Source organism: Oncorhynchus gorbuscha, linkage group LG22, assembly GCF_021184085.1.
Source record: "Oncorhynchus gorbuscha isolate QuinsamMale2020 ecotype Even-year linkage group LG22, OgorEven_v1.0, whole genome shotgun sequence".
NCBI lineage: Eukaryota > Metazoa > Chordata > Actinopteri > Salmoniformes > Salmonidae > Oncorhynchus > Oncorhynchus gorbuscha.
Window position 1 is genome coordinate 22,940,773 of NC_060194.1, and position 21,815 is coordinate 22,962,587.

Consider the following 21,815-nt stretch of genomic DNA (forward strand, 5'->3'; position numbering starts at 1 on the left):
GGCGCTGATCAAAGAGACCCTTTCTCTTTCATCCCCAGTATTCTCCTCAAAACTATTTCGATACAATATGTTTCCGTGATGCACGTCATGTGCCTGGGACACAAAACTCGTTGCAATCCTGCTAAATGTGTCCAGCTCTTTTGTTCTCCAAGATTTAGTTCTTCAAAGTTTCTTTTTCTCCCCTCAGTTGCCAGGTTTCAGAAGTGTAAAAGCATGCATCATTTTTCACCAGGTCTCGTTTTAATATTCACAAAAGGAAATCTATGAAACAGGCCCTTTAGTTGTTCGCTGGTTTGAACTTCACTGCTGTCCAACTGATCTCTTTTCCTATTCTAAGCATTGCGCAGCAGGGATGCATTTGCAAGACAAATGCAGCTGAGATTCAAGTGGCACAAAACGTTTCGGATAAATTCAGCTTTATGTGAAAACAAAATGGTTACATTGCAAAAGACAAGACGTTCGGGTTTACATTCTGATAATATTTTAATGGAAGAACTGTTATATATTTACAAAAAGTTACCATATATACTTCAAATATATTCAGGAAAGTAGACTATATAGGTTGAATAAAAGATGGTGCAAGGTGTAAATCAATAATGACAAATGCATATATTATTATAATTGGAAGGGATTGTATAACTTGCAGACAGTGGGTCTATTCAACTTATGCTATAAACAATCAGTTTTTCACATTCTATTCCAAAGAGTTGAATCAAATGGTAAAGCTTGAACTGGGTAGTTCTGTACTAAGTGACCATAAACTTGAGGACTTGTTAAGATGGCTGAGAGCCATGGTGTTGGGAAGGTTTCCAGCCAGCACTTACTCTTACTGATTAACCCTGTATGCTGAAACTCTGCTGGACTCCACCATACCAGCAATTGCTATTTATCCAGCATTTAATGAAAGCAATTACTTTAAGTCCAACAAAAATTCCCCACTTTGTTGTCTTACAACCAATGCAGAAGCTCTGAAAGAGGCAAACGTCCTGAGTAAGAAACCCTCCTGAGACTTTTAAGGGACATAATATATATGCCAGCAGTTTCTATGACAACATGGTTACCCTACAGCCCATAGTGTTTTACTGAATGACCAGCTAGAATGTAAAAGTGTCTTATTAAAGTCACCAAATGATGGACTGTTGAAAATAACAAGAAGTTAATGTATAATCACATAATGTTTATAAAGAGGACTGTGAGACAGTGAAAGAGTCATATTCTAACCATCATCAGTAATAAATGACATCCAATTGAAGGAGAAATTGCTAATTGATTTTAAGCCTGTCGTTTAATGTCATGAGGTTTGGCATGAAAGGGGCCTGCAGCAGCGGACTGTGGGGGTTTGGCTTTTTTTCTGAATGCAGCCTGGGAAAGTGAGATGTGGCTGGCTGGATTAGTGGTGTACCACAGTTTCGCAGGCCCCCCAAGCAAAGTCTGAGCAAGCCTCCCCCACAAAAAACTGTTAACTTCCTACAATTCTACACATTTTGCCAATGAGGATGAAAGAAAATATTGCTGTTTTAAAACTGATTTACTGCAACTGTACAAATATTGCATGGGGCAGAGAGAAAAATTAGGCAGACTAATTCTTATCTTTTTTCACTAATTGGTATTTTGACCAATAGATCAGCTCTGAAAAAGATCTGATGTGAAAAGATCTGATGTGATTGGTCAAAAGACCAATTAGTGGGGAAAAGATCAGAATTGGGCTGCCTATGTAAATGCAACCTTAGGCTACTGAAATGCATCAGATATGTATGTAACTTTCTAATTTGTTTAATTGTCTGTAGAGCATAAATGTTGGTATAGGTTTGTCATTTTGAAGGGGTGCAGATTGCAGATGTGAGGGATGCTCTTTGCCTGGTATGGGACAGAAGGCAAGGAAGAGGAAGAATTCCACACAGCTCCTCTTCATCTCCTGATTCCATCTGGGATTCTAGAATAAAATCATGTGGCATTAATATATTGGCATCATGGGCTGTAAGACAAACCGTTAAAACAACTGTTATTGGGATTCTGATATTATCATTGTTCTAAACCTACAGGATGACATGAGAAGGATGAATCATCTTGCAATGAAACTCAATGTGTGCAGTAAAGCATTTTACAAATGTTTCCTTTTTTGGGGGTATTATTTCTTATTTCAAAGATCATTGACACTTTTAGTCTGGACTATTGATCCATCCTTGTGGATTGATTCCCACCTTTACAATGTGTATTTTTCTTGTCCGGTTCAACAAATTGTGATTCAAAAGCAGTGGTTTCACCATCCCAAGTAATTTTTTTTAACCAATAACATGAATTTGGGTACTGCCCATGGGAGGGGCGACATGACATCTCCCTGGCCAATTCTAAACAGGTCAGGGACGCTCCATAGACCCCAAGGCAGTGGGAGGGGGAACTTTACTAAACCGTGTAACTGAATCAAACCAGTGGTTACCCCCTTTCAACAGCAGAGGAATGGCCATAACAATACCATTCACATTGCAGCACAGAGGACATGGTCCTTAGGGAGTGACTAGGATACTTTTTCTTAACTAGAAAGCCAATGAGGCCCTTGAATAAAGAACATTTAGGTTCTTTCTCTAATATTTTTGGTTTATTTTCTTGTTTATATTTGTAGTAGTTATTAAAATATGAAAATTGTATATAGATAAACAATGTTTTAAGACATGGAAAAGGCAATAAAATGAAAAGGATGCTGAATTGAGAACGGGGCTCTGATGTGCCCTTCTACTGACCTAGAGGTTTCAGGGTGCTTGAACACATCAGAAGTCCCATTGTTGAAGGTGATTAATTGAGACTGATAACTTACCATGAACAAAGATTGTAATAGAGTTTAATGCGGTAGGCCTGGGTTTGTAAATGCCTTATTCACATAGCTTTGTACTGAAGCATATGGGGGCCAGACGTATTCACTGACAAAGACGGACAAAATGTATTAGCCGTGTATGTTCTTCTAACAACCCATTATTGAGGATATTTTTGGGGGTAAATTCACTTAGCATTTTAAAACAGCTTGCCATAAAAATATAAAATGTGTTCCCTTTTACAATTTTGTTTTAGATACCATTAACTTGTATGTGTTTAGATAAAAAAATTATTGGAATGTTATACAGATTACAAGCAAACACTGGGTCCTTATTGCTAATAATGACAAAAGTATGTTTAAAGCAATATGCATGAATATAATATGAATTTATATTAATAAGAACAACTAGAGTTAGGCCTATTTCAAATGTATAAGTGACAGATATGATCAACAATTATACAAACAGTTCAAATCACTGCCTAAAGCTTAGCCTGTATTATGAGCAATTTAATATAAGTTCCTTGTTTATTGGAAGCCCACCACCCACTCAGTTTGTGAACCTTTTCCACTCAACTGGTCAGCAATCAAAGAGCACGACACAGAGCACGAGCGTGCAATATAGGGCCAAAATCATTCAGACCATCTTGGATTACTGACCCACAGAATACACATAATCTGATGTGTGACAACAGTGTTTTCAATTATGGACTGTCATTGGTGATCTATGGGCTAAATTCCCATGGTTTAGTCAGGGGCTGGATGCATGATGTAGAGGTCATTGCCCACGGACCAATCGGTCTGAAGACCAGTGGCTTTTCAACTTTGTCACCCTCCATCCACCATGCTGTTTGTCAGACATGTTGACTCTACGCTATTGCATCAACGGGCCCTTTGGACCTCTCACACAAAGCTAGGTCTGTATCAATGGACACTTGGACAGGGCTAGACCAAGTCATAAAAACTCACAAAGCATACAAATAAACTTACCAATATACAAATAAATGACCTGATATAAAATCACTGAAAACACGAATTAACACAAGTACAACTAACAGTTATACAGCTAATCATAATAAACTATGAATTATAAAATGTATATCCATGTTTGCTATCGAATTTGAATGGATACATTTAACCAAAAGTTACACAGTGGGCTGTCTAAGACATTTGAATAATATCATATCTGTGACATTAAAAAGTGTTCAAGGGAAAGGAGGAAGTAGCTAGTCCTAATGACACAGACATATGTTCTCAGGTTATTGGATTGTTTAGGCTACATATTTCAGCAGGACGACAGAGTAATCTATCAGATTAATTTGTTGGCTTCTGTGCATCAGATAGTTCTGTCTGAGAGAGAGCTTTCATATTGACAGAAGGAATTAAGGCTCCTACTTATCCAGCCTAGTCATGTCTGCTAAGCTCATTAGTGGGGATCCCAATTATCAGAAAGTCAATAGTGCACAAACAGGAAGATTAAAGGGAGTTTAGCCAGGTTGATTCCTGTTTCTGTCACTCCTGATACCACGTTAACAAGGGATCCCAAAACTATACATCTGTAATCCATTTCCAAAGGCAAATGGACATGTATCTAGATGAACTCAAAGTAATTTTTCATCAGGCAAGTTACACTGTGTGTTGAGACAGGAAATATAGGTCTTTGCATATAGGTAGTAACTTCGTCTCTTTATTGAAAACAATACACCTTCAGGGATACTGAAATAATCCATTCCTTAATGTCTTTTCTAAAGGTATTTAGGTCATTTCTTATTTGACATGTTGGGGCTGAATCCAAACATTAGAAGCACATACTTGCATCAATGACAATGGAACTTAAGCTTCAAAGTTTGAGTTATGAATGCATGTCTCAGGTTAGGATTTGGTCCTAGTAGTCAGTTAAATGAGTTACCTGAACAATCTGTTCTTCTGCCACTCAACACACTGATGTCCATGATCTCACCGGTTCTGTCTATCTTCTGAAAACCTCCAGTACCTATGTTGGGCTGACACAGAAAACACATTTAGCTAAAGAATCCAACACACAAGAAGTTAGAATACATTTCTGCCTTTTCCTTTTGATACAAACCAGAGGTGTCCCTGTGGCATAGCTGCTCGGCGTTTTGAATCCATTGTACACAGGACTTTGGTAAGAACCAGCACTGTCCATCTACAGGAAATAAAATAGACATTCATAATACAAGATATCTTTATAATTGGAGCAGGCTACTGTTTGCAATGGGTTGCATTGATGCTTAGAGTGATAGGTTTGCAGTGTGATCAGTGTATAGCACTGTGCAGCTCATATCCATAGCGTTTGAATCTTGACACCAGTGAGCTTTTAGAGAAACAAATTTGGCTTTCATCGTAACTGTCTTTCTAATGATCGACTGCTCATGGTGAACAGCCATGTGTGGAAAAGAGGGGGAAACGAACAAAAAAGCCGGACCCAAACCTATAAATATTCTTAAGCAACATCCAATGAAGGACTAAATGACGGGCTTCATGGGGCTGCACCTGTTAAACTCTGATCTGTGTGTTCTGATGTACCCATTTGAAAAATAAGACTGGGTGTGTGTGTGCATGTGTGTGCGTGTGTGTGTGTGCGTGTGTGTGTGTGTGTGTGTATTACACAGGTGTTGGTTTCCTCTGGTGATTGAGCCATGGAATTGACTGACAAAAATCATGCCAAAGCCCATGTAATTGTTTGAATATTATAGTTAGTGAAATATACTGTATCCCTACTACATGCTCTTTTCAGATCACTGTACTGCCCTTATATTAATACATTTGGATAAAGGTACCTCTTTACATGCACTATCCCTAAAGATCCATCCTAAAATCTCACTTTGAATGGTTTGGTCCTCACCATGTAGTTGACTGAGGCATGTTGCAGTGAAGCTGCCTGCCGCTGTAACGTCTGTCGCAAGAACATCTCATCTTTGATGGCATGGAAACTTACAATGGATGTTTGAGAGAAACATTTGCTCAAAAACAACATTTCAATATAATTAAACAAAATGTCAACTGGCTCCAAAAAAAAATTATTGAATAAAAGATGCAATTGACATTCTATGATCAATTTGCTATACGCTAAGTCAAAGTTAAAACACATTCATACATACCTCGCCTTCAGAATCTCAAATTTCTTTTCCCATATTCCGTTACAGCGAAACAACTGCTTTTGGAGTCTTTGGTAAACAACAAAGTAAAATACAGTGTGAGCAAATTAAATCCCATGTTGAGCCAGATGCACGGAGTCTGACATGCACTGAGATTAGCGTGGTAGGTGATCCTACTATAAATTATTGTGTTATAGCAAGGCTGATCTTTAACACTGCAATCAACACTGTAATACTAGTAGATAATGCATTATAACATGTAATTGTCTAACCTATTCATGTCCCTTCTTTCCAACCCAAAATGAGATTAGACAAAGTAGATACATACTTCTCTATTTCTTGTTTCTGTAAGGTCTCCATCTTTTTTAGCTCATTAAGTTGTTGGATCAACTCCTCCCCCCCTACAGCAACCTGAAACTATAGAAATAAACTAGTGAAGATTCCAATAATGTGTTCAGCGGTTGTCTTCTCCTGCTTAGTATAAATCATGTCATGTATGGATATTGAGGAGAGCAAATCTTACCACAGGTTGTTGTTCTTCTGCTGCTTGAGCTTTTAAGACGGCCTCCTGAGCAAGCAGTTCTCTTTTTTGTTTCTCCTTCTCTGCACTCAATTTCTCATTAACTTCCTTTTCCACAGCAAGTTTCTGAAATAAAAAACATGGCTATTCAGTTTTGGTAACTCACATTGTTATCCCTTGAACATCAGTTGTGAAAAAAGGACCAATAGGATTCTGGAGGCCCTTGTGTGTTTTATCCATTTTCAAACTCAATTTAAAAAATGGGGGGCCCCCAGAGTCACATAGTACTGTGCTGTCGTTGCCGTTTAAGACGAGGGAGGATGATAATTTTTTCATGAGCATGGCCTTATTTCTATTACAGCATTTTGGATGACTGGAATTCATATTCCACTCAATATAACATTGATAGGTTTAGAGCCAGCGCAAACTGGCTCTAACCATAATAGAAAGAGGAGTGGGAGGCCCCGGTGCACAAGGAAAAGTACATTAGAGTGTCTAGTTTGAGAAACAGACGCCTCACAAGTCCTCAACTGGCAGCTTCATTAAATAGTACCTGCAAAACACCAGTCTCAACGTCAACAGTGAAGAGGCAACTCCAGGATGCTGGCCTTCAAGCCAGAGTTCCTCTGTTCAGCGTCTGTGTTCTTTTGCCCATCTTAATCTTTTCTTTTAATTGGCCAGTCTGAGATATGGCTTTTTCTTTGCAACTCTGCCTAGAAGGCCAGCATCCCAGAGTCGCCTCTTCACTTTTGATGTTGAGACTGGTGTCTGTTTCTCAAACTAGACACTCTAATGTACTTTTCCTTGTCCACTGGGGCCTCCCACTCCTCTTTCTATTCTGGTTAGGGCCAGTTTGCGCTGTTCTGTGAAGGTAGTAGTACACAGCATTGTACGAGATCGTCAGTTTCTTGGCAATTTCTCACATGGAATAACCTTCATTTCTCAGAACAAGTATACACAGACGAGTATCAGAAGAAAGTTCTTTGTTTCTGGACATTTTGAGCCTATAATCGAACCCACAAATGCTGATGCTCCCGATACTCAACTAGTCTAAAGAAGGACAGTTTTATTACTTCTTTAAATCAGAACAACAATTTTCAGCTGTGCTAACATAAATGCAAAAGGGTTTTCTAATGATCGACTAGCATTTTTAAATTATAAACTTGAATTAGCTAACACAACGTGCTATTGGAACACAGGAGTGATGTTCGCTGATAATGGGCCTCCATTAAAAATCAGCCTTTTCCAGCTACAAAAGTCATTTACAACATTAACAATGTCTACACTGTATTTCTGATCAATTTCATGTTATTTAAAATGGACAAAAATGTACTTTTCTTTCAAAAACAAGGACAATTCTTTCAAAAACAAGGACAATTCTAAGTGACCCCAAACTTTTGAACAGTAGTGTATATACATGATCCTATATCCTATCCCCTATAGAGAGAGAGGGAGAGAGAGCGAGAGTTTGGCTAATGAGCTTTCTGTCTGAACATTCCAGGAACGTCACTTTCTCCTCTATAGCTATTGCTATAAACGCATTTTGCTTTTTAAAATTTTGTATCTCTGATAGTTTTTAGAACACCTATGAAGATATTCAGTGAAGCAGATATGCAATTTGTTAACACCACAACACAGTACAAACTTGGATACACATTATCGTGAATCAATAAAAATGTCTTAAAATCGCTGCTCAGTTTTGCATGTTTACAGAGGGTCATTTTATAGTGAATTGTAGGTGGCGCTCATGTTGTTATATTACCAGCATTCCAAGAATACAGGCACTAACATGGCAGCAGTTCTAAAACCTTGCCGAACTCTCTATATATATGGCTCTGGGGGGGGGGCTATGTTTTGAGTCATCCCACTAACTCAGGTCTAACAATGGTTGCTTTAAACAAACTTGTGGCCGTTATAATCAGAACCTAAGGCAGCATTGTGAATGGCCATGTTAGCTGATTTAGTGCACATGGTCTGGGGCGTGTGAAGGTCAGGTCAAGTCAGGTCACTGCCGGACATCGGCTTTTCTTAAGAAACTGAGAGTCCTCAAAGACCAAATTCTGACTCTCAAGACATATCTGGTTGTCTTTTGTATCAAAAAGGCATCTGTAATATCAATAGCCTAACCCTGCCACTTTGTTCTGTAAGCAGAGGGGTGGGGCTGGGGATATGTATGCTCATAAAATCATTAAGTTATATTCCTCAATAATTATTCCTTTAAATGCTCATTAAACAGCAGAAAATGTTAAATATTGTGTCTTTAAGAGTATGTTCCCATAATCTGAAGGACTAACTCAGGACTCATTATAATGGCTTGAGACAGAGAGCCAGTTGGTTCCTATGTGGAAATGAATGAATAGGGAAAGACTAAGATTTGCCATGGTGAGTGGTGGGTGTATTATAGCTGTGTTGTTAGTCTAGTTAAGACAAGGATGTCAGGATGGGGTTTCCATTCTTCTCAGTTTGAGAGAAAAAGAAAGGAAGGCCTTCTAGTCACCTTTCAGAAACTCATTGTCTTTAGAAAGGGAGAAAAGGGGTAGGTGTTTAACAACAGGATGTAGCCTACAGCCAGCCTCAGCAGCTTGGATAAAGCACCAGGCCATAACAAGAATACCTTACCATATACAGTTGAAGTCGGAAGTTTACATACACCTTAGCCAAATATATTTAAACTCAGTTTTTCTCAATTCCTGACATTTAATCCTAGTAAAGATTCCCTGTATTAGGTCAGTTAGGATCACCACTTTATTTTAAGAATGTGAAATGTCAGAATAACAGTAGAGAGAATGATTTATTTCAGCTTTTAATTCTTTCATCACATTCCCAGTGGGTCAGAAGTTTGCATACACTCAATTAGTATTTGGTAGCATTGCCTTTAAATTGTTTAACTTGGGTCGAACGTGTCGGGTAGCCTTCCACAAGCTTGAATTTTGGCCCATTCCTCCAGACAGAGCTGGTGTAATGGAGTCAGGTTTGTAGGCCTCCTTGCTCGCACATGCCTTTTCAGTTCTGCCCACAAATGTTCTATAGGATTGAGGTCAGGGCTTTGTGCTGGCCACTCCAACACCTTGACTTTGTTGTCCTTAAGCCATTTTGCCACAATTTTGGAAGTATGCTTGGGGGTAATTGTCCATTTGGAAGACCCATTTGCGACTAAGCTTTAACTTTCTGACTGATGTCTTGAGATGTTGCTCCAATATATCCACATAGCATCATGAGGAAGGAAGATTATCTATTTTGTGAAGTGCACCAGTCCCTCCTGCAGCAAAGCACCCCCATGCATCAAGGTTGGGATGGTGTTCATCGGCTTGCAAGCATCCCCCTTTTTCCTCCAAACATAACGATGGTCATTACGGCCAAACAGTTCTATTTTTGCTTCATCAGACCAGAGGACATTTCTCCAAAAAGTATGATCTTTGTCCCCATGTGCAGTTGCAAACCGTAGTCAGAATTTTTATGGCGGTTTTGGAGCAGTGGTCTCTTCCTTGCTGTGCGGCCTTTCAGGTTATGTTGATATAGGACTCGTTTTACTGTGGATATAAATACTTTTGTACCGGTTTCCTTTGCTGTTGTCCTGGGATTGATTTGCACTTTTCGCAGTACGTTCATCTCTAGGCGACAGAACGCGTCTCCTTCCTGAGCGGTATGACGGCTGCATGGTCCCATTGTGTTTAGACTTGAGTACTATTGTTTGTACAGATGAATGTGGCACCTTCAGGCGTTTGGAAATTGCTCCCAAGGATGAACCAGAGTTGTGGAGGTCTACAATTTGTTTTCTGAGGTCTTGGCTGATTTCTTTTGATTTTCCCATGATGTCAAGCAAAGAGGCACTGAGTTTGAAGGTAGGCCTTGAAATACATCCACAGGTACACCTCCAATTGACTCAAATGATGTCAATTAGCCTATCAGAAGCTTCTAAATCAATGACATCATTTTCTGGAATTTTCCAAACTGTTTAAAGGCACAGTCAATTTAGTGTATGTAAACTTCTGACCAACTGGAATTGTGATACAGTGAATTATAAGTGAAATAATCTGTCTGTAAACAATTGTTGAAAAAATTATTTGTCATGCACAAAATAGATGTCCTAACCGACTTGCCAAAACTATAATTTGTTTACAAGAAATTTGTGGAGTGGTTGAAAAACGAGTTTTAATGTCTCCAACCTAAGTGTATGTAAACTTCTGACTTCAACTGTGAATCCATAACATTTTCCAGTTTGATCATCATTGATTTTTCTTTCTTTTATAACCATTTAGGTACTGAGAAAACCTCCCGGCAAAATCGTCTTGTATGACTGTTGGTGCCTAACAGACAACTCAGCTCATTGCACTGAATCCATATAAAATAGCAGGACCCAGAGCAAACTTGTCAACTGGTAGACCATGGCCTGAGTAGGATGAGACAGTACATATTTTCCATTAAAAAAACTTGGTCAGGCTCTATGGTCCCTGTATTGTTAAGTCATTGTTTATGAAGTGGACTTTCAACCACTCATTGTGGTGGCCCATTAAATCAGGCTAGCCAATCTACTCCAGCCATCAGCGTGTTGTGTCAGCTGCATGCATCACACACACACACACACACACACACACACACACACACACACACACACACACACACACACACACACACACACACACACACACACACACACACACACACACACACACACACACACACACACACACACACACACACACACACACACGAGCTGTCTGGCTCTATGTGATCAGTGTGTTGACAGAATAATACCCATCCTCCCCCCAGACCAAGGGATGAATAAGAAAAAGTGGGAGTGATATGTTGCTGAAGTGCTTCAGCTTTATTGTTGAGTAAACTGTATAGTCAATATAGTAGCGGTGGTGAGGTAGGTAGGTGTGTGTGTGTGTGTGTGTGTGCGTGTGTGTGTGTGGGGGTATCAAACTGGGTGTCAAAATGATTTAGAACAATTATAACAAAGTATAGATTTTGTGCTGTCAATAAATCCAGCTGTGGTAATGTGAGTGTAGAAGCAATATGTTGTTATGCCATAATGAGGCTTGCGGACTTTAAAGTTGCAACATTCAGCACTTTTTGTTTTATGTTTCTGAAACTGAAATAAAAAGGCGTTGCCTACACATTCCTTGTGTCGTCTCGAAATAGTGCCACGACAGACACTTACTTCGTTGATGATTTCACTTCGCTGTTGACTTATGTGGAACAGGTTGTATTTTAACCCAACTCCCATGACTAAAATCAATAGGACAGAGAGAACACGTGCGCACATTATCCCCTCTCTTTGCTTTATGAGCCTAATGTCTGCACTGATGAACTAACTGTCCTTCACCGGAGAGACCCAGACTTCTAAACATCCTGACACTGATAGCAGCACTTGACCGTGGCACGTTTTTACCTGTAGGGAATTTGGAAATATAATGGCGGCTTCCACGACTCACGAAACGTGTGCAGCCAGGTCATGTCAGTTACTTACCTCACTCTTCCGGAAGTCTTCAATGACTTGTATTTCTTTTTCCAGCTCTTCTTTTAGCGACTTCATCTGTGAAATTAATAAACCAGGTTATTACAGAGAAAACAATCCTATTTTCCTTAAAATACATTTTCTGAATGATAAAACAGTACCAAATGATTTATCGATCTAGTCTTGAGAAATTCATTGAATATCATTCATTAGCAACACATGATTATCATCTGAAGAGATTACGAGAGTAAAATGATGACACTGTGGTTTGTTCTGTAAGTACTTTTTCAGATAATGATTTTAGCGATAAAGCACTTTACAAAAGTTTTTTTTTTTAAAACCAAGCCAATGAAAATGATTCAATTTAGTTAAAAAGGACACTGAAGGCCTTGATTCCTTGATAGGTGTTTGTTAAATGCTATTGTGTAGAATCAACACCCAGGATAGAAGTTTCTTCAGTTGCATTGAATGAAGAGCCCTCTAAAGACACTGTGGGTGGACACGAAGATCATTCAGCACAACAATAATGTGGGTAGAGCAAGACAGGACCCACAGGCAGGATTCTACGCTGACATTTTTTACAAGGAGCACAGTTGCTCTTAAGTTTAAAAAAATCGTAGGAGCATACAAATAAATAAGAGCACAATCAAAACATACTTGAGGTATTAATGATAAGAATTGCCAGTAATGACAAAACACTGGGTTTAGGAGCACCAGAAGAATAGATTTTTAAGATTGAGATATAGCCTATATAAGGCCTATATCATGAATCTTAGCTACATCCACTGAAGAAGCTCTTCCCTTTTCCTTTCTTTCTGTGCCACCAAGTGTTTGCACACTACTGGTAAAGTTCCCACAAGGATTATGATAACATTCATCTGTGGTTACCAGGTTCTGTACTTAGTTAGCTAGTTAATGCTGTAGCATACATGCCAAATGGTTGCACTGTAGAGCCCTGACAGGGTAAGCTAGATGCCAGATTGCACCTGCCTGTATGATTGACGTATCGCTACCCTGCTTTCATGACTGTCCACATCACACCCGGCCTAGAATTGGTACAGGGTCCCACAGTGAAAAGGTTATGGGACATGGACAAGAATTCCTCCCATGGTGCCCTTCCATATACTGTGAGCGACATTTTTGCATGAGCAATACACGGGTCAGGATGACATATTATTACATGCGAGTTCCAAACTCTAACTCTTGATTGCTTCAGTTGCATCCCATGACTCCCACAGTTTAAACTTGAGTTGACTAAACTTAAATAATCCTCTCCTTATCAAACAGTTAAAAAGGTAATTGTGCTGCAGATTATGAGTTTTACGGTAGCTTTTGCACAGATCTGTGCTCTTTTGCGTGATGAAAATGTCACCTTATAGCTCCATATACATTTCTGTTAAAATAAAATGATGTTCCCACAAGTACAGATGTTTTGTATAATTTATCCTTGATGCAAGCCAATGTACTGTTGGTGTTCTATGTGATTGTGACATTCAGGGATGAGAGAGTGAGTCTTGACGGGTAGCTGAAGCTTACACCCAGCTGGGCTTTCAGCGGCTAGGCTTTGGCCTCCCATTGGAAGTCTCTCCCTTGGGGCCCTACAGCTATGGAAGAAGCAAATGTTCTGCTTCATTGATCAAAGTCAGCAAAATAATGTGGAAAAACGTCCTCTTTTTTTTCATTTAAAATTTTTATGCATAAACACTATAGTAGCACTTAACATTGAGTTTGTCAGTCACAGGAAGGGTACAAAAGGCCCGGTAACAAAGACATTTGAAAAGAGGGGGATTTGAATTGTTACACTAAATATGTATAATCCTTTTGACTGATGATTGAAATTACATTAAGGACATCTTTATTAGAAGTCTTTAACTAAAGCTGCTCCTTAGAAGGAGTTTGGATACACACCATCTGCTCCACACACCATTAACCTCTACTCATCCCTGGCTGTTTGGTGTTTATTGAAGTGAAGAGAACAGGGTCTATCAACGAGCCACACTTTTGATCTCTAACCAATCTTTTTTTGTTGCTGTATTTCTAATGGTGATCATCCTCTGACCAAGATCGTCAATTAGTGTTTGTTTTGATTATGATGAAGCCCAGTATCTATGTTCAGATTCCTTTTACTGAGTGCTTTCTCTGATGTTCACTTTTATTTGAACCATTGCACCTACAGGTCCCAAAATGACCTAGGTTATTACTGGATACTAATAATGCATCCTTTAGATGGACAATTGTTTTGTATGTCCAAAGAAAACTATGATTAGAGGGAGGAGAAGGCCTGTAGTAAATCTCAAGTATTCAGTGACAAATTAACAAATAATTTATACCTTATACAATGAATATTTTATTTTTATCGGTGCGCAGTTAATTACAATAATCAATGCGGTGAGACTTAATTTTAATCTTATTAAAGTAAGTATCCTAGCAACCCTATGGGGTCAGGGCAAGGCATTCAATAAAGTGTGTTAGAAGTGACCAAATTGAGTGCTAGAGTAGCACAAGAAGTGTTAGCTTTTAGATTCTACCACTGCTGATTAGTATCTTTAAAGTGAAAAGAGAAGGGGCTGAGAAAAACAACTATGACTGGTATATTTGCTTTATCAACAATCCACATCACCCATTTATGTGGGCAATGATCGCTACCTTCTGTAAATGAAAATGCCAAGGGTGTAGTTGTTTTGTAAGAATGTATTTTTCTACATTGACTAAATCAATACGACACCTGGTAGGCCCTTTAAATAACCAATAAATATATACTGTAGGGTAGAGCTGTTCAAAAGAGTTGACATGCATGAAGAGTAGAACTTGCACAATTTCTATAATTTCAAGCACAATTCAGTAAAATGATCTGGCAGAATTCCATTTTTCACACCACATATGACTGTTAAACAGATCATCTACCTTTACAGTATCAATAAAGAATGATAAATAATCCTAACCCAACACATTAAAGCATGGCCTTCAAGGCCCATTCGCCAAATGTTGTGCCAATGGAACCACACTACTGTGTCAAATATTAACCTTTGTTTTCTCAGTGAAAGCTTGATAATACCTCATAAAACCATTTAGATTGTCTTCCTCCACTTACCAGTTGCTTTACAGTAAGAGAGACGCAGCAATGTGTCGGCATCCTTCCATTTTGATGACAAAACTAACAGAACATTCACCTGCACTGAAATATATCAGGACTCTTGTCTTACCTGGCATATGCTAGCAATGCTTTTTTCCCACTCTATATGAGTGGACTGCAAACACTGGCAGGAAGATTGCCTCTTAGGCCATGTAATGTGGATAGAACAGCAGTTCAGCATGGGCAGGGTTGAGGGTAGAGAACTTTGAGACATGTTTTGTAAACATAGTTTTCTCACCAGCCAAATTCAACATTGACTCACTTGGAGGTCGTAAAGACTGGTGACAAGGGAAAGGATGCTTACCTTGTTTCTGGCGGTGTCCTTCTCAATGCTGAGTTGTACTTTCAGATGATCATAGTCACTGGTCATCTAGAATTAAAATGGGGGGAGGGAGGTTCACCGTAAGCATTTCTCCTAATTCGCTCCACTTTATACAAAACAATGCACGGTAATCCTTTTTGCTTTACATGTACATACATGTTTTGCTTTATGCATAGTTGCAAAATAACCATTGTTGCATGTACCTTTTGCAGGGCTTTTTTCTCATCCTCTAACTTTGCTTTCACATCGTTTAGATTATGTGCTGAAAAAAAGTAAAAAGAGCACTGGTTATCTGAGATGGATAGCAAGAGACAGGAAACACTCCCACTTTCATCTGGTTTCAGACTATCAGAGGAATAGGGTGGAAGGGGAGGGTAGGCCTAAGAGACAGGGTTGTTGGAGTTTGAGAGAGTAGTGTGACATGACGTCCATCCACGTCCCATTGAGTTACGGCGGTGGCCTGAGAAAGTACACTTGAATCCAGTGTGGCCTGGGTCCTGACAAGGTTCTGACCTGGCATTCCACCCTTGATGAGCTTGGCCTGCCACCAACTGTTCCTCTGGTGACCTAAAACACTAAGTTCAAGGAGCAAGTGTGGGTTTGCAAACTTTGCACCCAACTTCTTCAGATAAAGCTCTTGTAGTTAGTCACAGCACATACAAAATACTTACTTGATTTGAATGAACAACATATAAAAGAGGAAATGCTCTTTGGCCAGACACCACACACCACATTTTAAGAATATGGTTAAGGTCATATTAATGAGATGTGCCCTCTTCAAAACCCCATCCGATATGAAATGTAACATGTAGCAGTCAACGGAGGCCTTGGCGCTATCACATTTTATCAGGTGAGATATGTTTGTGCTTCGTTTGTATCTATACATCCGGGGGAACATATTCAGATGGTTACCTAAGTTACATAAGCAATTAATGAACATCAAACATTTAGAGAGATAAAACGCTGATCCTTGAAAATACACCTGTGCACTGTTTACTTTCTCTTGAAGGACTCCCACACTGTGGACTGGATGGCCAAACATTACAATCTGACCAATGGCTGCCAAACTGTGAGTTATTAGCTCATGTTTCCAGACAATATCTGCTGCAGGGGGCACATGATTAGCCTAGTTGAAACGGCAATTGATGTAGGAAGTTTACATATGGGGTTAAAAAGTAAAGATTTATCAATTACACTAAACAGTTTAACATAGTTATTGAGTCACAGAATGACATCAATATGGATTTTATGGTCCAGATTCTATGACTTAACATCTTAAATCCTATAACATTTCAATAAGCAGGTCTTAAAAAACTGCAGGGAATAGGATTTGTTACAAAAATGAAAAGAATCCCCACAATACCTAGATCTTCCAACTGCTGCTCTTTAGCCTCCAAGGAATTGCGGACCTGGTCCATGACAATGTGCATGGAGTCAATGTCATCTTGTAGCTTTTGATTCTCTTGTCTCAGCCATTCTTTATCCGGGTCATCCACAGACTCACAGCTAATCTGAAGAAAAAAAATGACAACTCCTTTTTAACCTTTTTGCTTTAATCCGCAAAACAAAAGGCACACTGCTCAAGCAGCGTGGCAAGTATGAGTCATTTTCAGAAACAAAGCAATCGTACAACTTTCTGCCTCCTTCGATTTCCCCCTGAATAATAAAAAGCCGAGACACACAAAAAAGAACTCCGGCCATGAGTTTTTTTTTCACCCCTCTTTGCCCAGAAGAAAGAAGGCAGTACATTATATACAAAGACCATAATTCATGGGGACATTTTTATTGACAGGGATAATACATATCATACTGTTTGCGTGCCCCTGTCATTCAGGTCAATTTATTCTGGAAGTCCAAAGCGGCAGCTGGGCCTTTCCACCCACGGTCTGGGCCCTGGTCTCTAACAACCGCTGCCTGTAACTAGGCAGGGCTGAGGGGGGAGACTGGGGGAGTATGGTTGGGCAACACCAGGGGGTTTGAAGAGTGCACAGCTTCCAGGGGGGGGGGCTTGTTGCCTTTGTGTCTTCCCTCAGTGGCAGCGCTGCCAGTGTCACCAGGATCACATCACATGTCAGAGCAGTGAAGTTTGCAGACTGGGAGCCGCATGGAGCCCATCAGGTTCCTGTGATATCCACGCAGTTGGCCCTCTCCACTTTGTGCTGCAGCCACCATTCATGCCCTGGACATTAACAGGGCTTTTGCATGCCTGTCACACTTAGGACTGTGCAGTGTGCAGGCGTTCAAAGGCTTTCAAAGCTTCAAGGTCCCCCCCCACCCTGCTTTTCCCTTGTTTTGTTTCCTCCTCTTGTTTTATAATGAAAGAAGACAGTACTTTTGTGAGCAGGGGTCATATTTGAGTAAAGAAATCTAACTTTTAAAAATAATATGAATGCCTTTTTGTTTCAGTTGGAATGATGCCAAAACTGTGTGAATTCAATAGATTTTTGTAACAGAGAGCCACCCAATACATCCAGGTTTGCCAAAAGACACATTTGAATTAAAAAGGAAACACACAGTTAGCCATGCTTCATAAGCTTGACCTTATCAGGAACTGTATGCAATCTATGGACTAAACTATTATGCTGTATCAGCATTAATCAAATAATGGAAAAACTATTTAGAGGGATTATAAGGTTAGGAGTGCTTGCGTTGCGTGTGACACTGCAGTTTTGACGCCGCGTTAGGCTAAGCTACATGTCATGCTACAGAGGATTACCCAGTTGGTCCTCTCTGTAATCAGCCTGGGCACCGTTCCATGGCACAGCCCCGACCCGATCGGCATCAACAAATGATCACCTCTTCATGCACCACCAAACACCATCCATCCCCTCGTCTCTCTCCCCATCCAAGATAAAGTTAACTAACTATGAGTGACAGCAATAAACACACATTTTCCTTGTTTTATGGGGGTTCCCTCTGTCTCTGGTTCTCTCTACACAGCTGTATCTAAAACCCAAAACACTGCATGGCTGACTGGGACTGTTTCCACTGCGATTGAAGAAGAAACGCTACTTCCTTTACCTCTGGCTCCACCATCTGCCGTAGAGTGGTAACTACGAGTGATTAGCCATGCGGTTCTCCCATGGCCGTGACCACTCTCATTAGCACAAAGAACAAAGGAGCGATTCTCCAGAGCTGCAGTCATCTGTTTCACTTTGAGAGAGCTGGTTTTGTGTGACTACGCTCCCTGCCATCTGCCTACAGTAGAGTCCCACTTGTGTTGGACAAAACTAAAATACTGAGGGGCGAGAGAGGAATCGAGAGATAGAGTGAGGGGCTGCCCGGCCTCATTAAAACAAGGCAATTAGGGGAATACACCTCATCTTGTAACACTAAATATCTAATTAATGTTGATTTCTGGGGGGGTGTCACTCACCACATAAAAGGTATGACTGATGAGAAATGAATACCTTTTGGTCAAACAAAAGGTGTGTATATCACCACCCCTCCCTTGAATGCATTTTTATCTAACCATGATTAACTATTGTTCACCACTGGCAGCTCTAGCAGAACCTTTGAATATTCTTAATTCTTTAACTTCTTAATTTGGAATATAATTAGGATAAGACAAAATACAATATGTGACTCACATCACTAGAGTAAGTGGGCAAAGTGAAGAACACACTGATCCCAGCCTACCTGTGTGAAGACTCTCTCCTCATATTCCCTCAGCTGTTCACTCATACACGTGATCCTCAAGTTCTTCTCTTGGATCTCATTCATCAGATCTTTCAGTCTTCCTGTCTCACTAGCAACAGCAGCTACATTTTCTCCCTTTTTAAGGTAGTAATTCTGAAATAAAACAACACAGTCAAATCAAATGTTATTGTTCGCATACACATGTTTAGCAGATGTTATTGTGGGTGTAGCGAAATGCTTGAAATACACAGTCAATATATTTTGAAAGTATATAAAAACTTGGTGATAGAGACATGCACACATGCAATGCTCTTTTGTATTTGGGATACAATAAGAGTTATGACAATATACAGTGAAACATGTTATTGTTGTAACACACTAGGCTTAATGTGTCCATACCTGGTAGCTGCCTCTGATCACATGGATTGCATCATTGAATTGTTGTTGATAACTTTTCCGTATAACTTTTACTTTCTGTATGAAACAATGTTTAGTTTAGTTTATAAGCATAATGCAATTTGACTGAGAACATGGTAATTATTTATGTAACAAAAAAAATTGTACAAATTAAATATCTGTCACCTCCTTATGATGATTCTCCAAACTCTTCACTTTGTCATTCATGCTGGTATACAAGGACTCTGCCTCTTGCTGAAGTTTGGACTCATAGTGTGCCTGTATGAACTTTATTTTCAAAAAGATGTCTTTTTTCAGGGTATCCATATTCTAACAAACAAAGGGGGAGATTAGTCAACATGTAGGCATGTTGAGCCAAAGCACATTCCAGCACAATTCAGCAACTGAAATGCATCTTCTTCTTATACTGTAAGCTAGATGTTGTTTAGTTTAAATCAAATCAAATCGATTTGATTTGATTAGTCTACACCGTTCAAATAAATTGAATAGGCCTCCCCAATGAATTTAATGTTCTTATCTATTATAGCCTTTAATTTGACAAATACACAAGGGGCAAACACATCAAGACTGTGCTCTTTTAAAGCACAAAGGACATAACTATAACTCAGCAGCTAGCATAATCAGCTTGAATCAGTAGGAAGTAGCTACTGTACTCTGTTTTGGTTCCTTCTTTGTTGAATTGGTATCACTTTCAATCTTTGGAGAATGAATACCCCACAAATCTACTAGCCTGCCAATCAATTTGTTTAACTCTGCAGGCAAGGGCAGTCATTGCTGCGCCCTTGCTAACATTTTCTTCCCCAGAACAAAGCCTCCATATGCCCTCTCAGCGGGGGACTGGGGAGATATAAGAGCCATGCATTTAGGCCTAAAGTTATAGGAATGTTGAGATGAAAGGGGATGCAGAGTGAATTGAAACACTGAGCAAATCTAGAGGAATGCACAAGTCACTGTCACTCAGGCGTGGCGTTTCACTTTCTATGTTGCTCTTCTGATTGCAGTGTTTTTTTGTACGTAGCCAAATCAAAAAGGATAATACTAATAATTGGAGTTGTTTGAAAATATAAACTTTTCGATTGTATAAATTGAATCTGTATTTTGTAATAAACATGTGCATTTATTGTGGTCCTTCTGTAGCTCAGTTGGTAGAGCATGGCGCTTGTAACGCCAGGGTAGTGGGTTCGATTCCCGGGACCACCCATACGTAGAATGTATGCACACATGACTGTAAGTCGCTTTGGATAAAAGCGTCCGCTAAATGGCATATATTATTATATATATTGTATGGAGAAACACAGTTATTATATAGGCAAGCAATGTACAAACTAAAGTAACCTACCTTTATAAGTTCAGCAGTGTGGTCAGATAGTAACTTGACAGTGGGTAATTCTGAGACATCGGTTTGGACAGAAGCATCTGGACCAAAGAATCCCACCCTCAATTGATTCCCCAGTGAAAACCTCCACAGTAGGCGCCGCAGCAGACAAACAGGTAAATTAGACAGACAAAAAAACAAACAGAGGAGAAAACAATGTCAATCATTATTAAAAAAAATATATTTAGAAAAATGGAACAGGTGCTTGCCCAATATGATAACCAAGATAGCTAACGTTACCAATATTGAGAGTCGAGAGATAGCTGGGTACCGTTAGAATGTGCATGTGACAGAAAAAAGTTACAGCTAGCTAGCTTGTTTGGCTAACGTTAGCTAATTAGCTAGCTACTTACTTGCGAATTTCCTCTACTTCTTTAGAAAATAGCTCCTCTTCGTCCTCATTCATACACATCTTTTTTTGTTTACACACGAGGTTCATGGCCGTGAATGTCAGACAGATTTTGTGTTTCAAAATCACTTGCTTGGCTAGCTAGTTGATTTGCTAGCTTGTCTTTGCCACTCCAGATTATGGTGTTGCTATAGCTACTTGGACAACTGGGAAACTAGCTCTCATCAGGAGCAGGTATGATTTTCTACTTGTTTCTATCGTATTTACTTTAAATGGTCATTGAGCTAGTTATTTGAATGGTAGACGTGTCAAATCTCTCCAGCCACGATTATCGAACAATTCTTATTTTAATTTTTTGTACATCACATTGTGGCTGGCTGGCTGGCTGGCTGAGCCAATTTTGATTTTGTTGCTATGGTAACTAGTGTAAACTGCCACCGCAAGTGCTTGTTCAGTCTCGGCTGCAGGTTATGGTTGACCCTCATTTAAGAGGTTTTGGGCACCAGAGGGACCCCAATGTAAATATATTTTTTCTTCTTCTTCTTTGTAACAACCAACTGATGTCAACAGCATAATCAAAATATGAATCTTTGAAACTGCAACTTTCAGATGATGACACTTGTTTTTGTGCAAATGTATGATGAGTGCATTCGTTGATTCAGATTACTATTTGA

The 21,815-nt window shown here is 39.5% G+C and overlaps 1 protein-coding gene across 1 annotated transcript; it reads right to left on the reverse strand.

Moving 5' to 3' along the window:
- Positions 1–1,507: 1,507 nt before the first annotated feature.
- lg22h10orf67 (linkage group 22 C10orf67 homolog) lies at positions 1,508–21,461 on the reverse strand. Its single transcript, XM_046322365.1, has 16 exons — positions 21,146–21,461; positions 20,757–20,877; positions 19,583–19,726; positions 19,400–19,474; positions 19,001–19,153; positions 16,725–16,872; positions 15,565–15,623; positions 15,344–15,409; positions 11,919–11,984; positions 6,449–6,571; positions 6,254–6,342; positions 5,929–5,994; positions 5,673–5,760; positions 4,893–4,973; positions 4,716–4,809; positions 1,508–1,933 (listed from the first exon to the last, which is right to left on the reverse strand). The coding sequence occupies exons 1-16, from the start codon at positions 21,229–21,231 to the stop codon at positions 1,812–1,814; spliced, it is 1,581 nt and encodes a 526-aa protein (XP_046178321.1). The 5' UTR covers positions 21,232–21,461; the 3' UTR covers positions 1,508–1,811.
- Between the last annotated feature and the right edge of the window lie 354 nt (positions 21,462–21,815).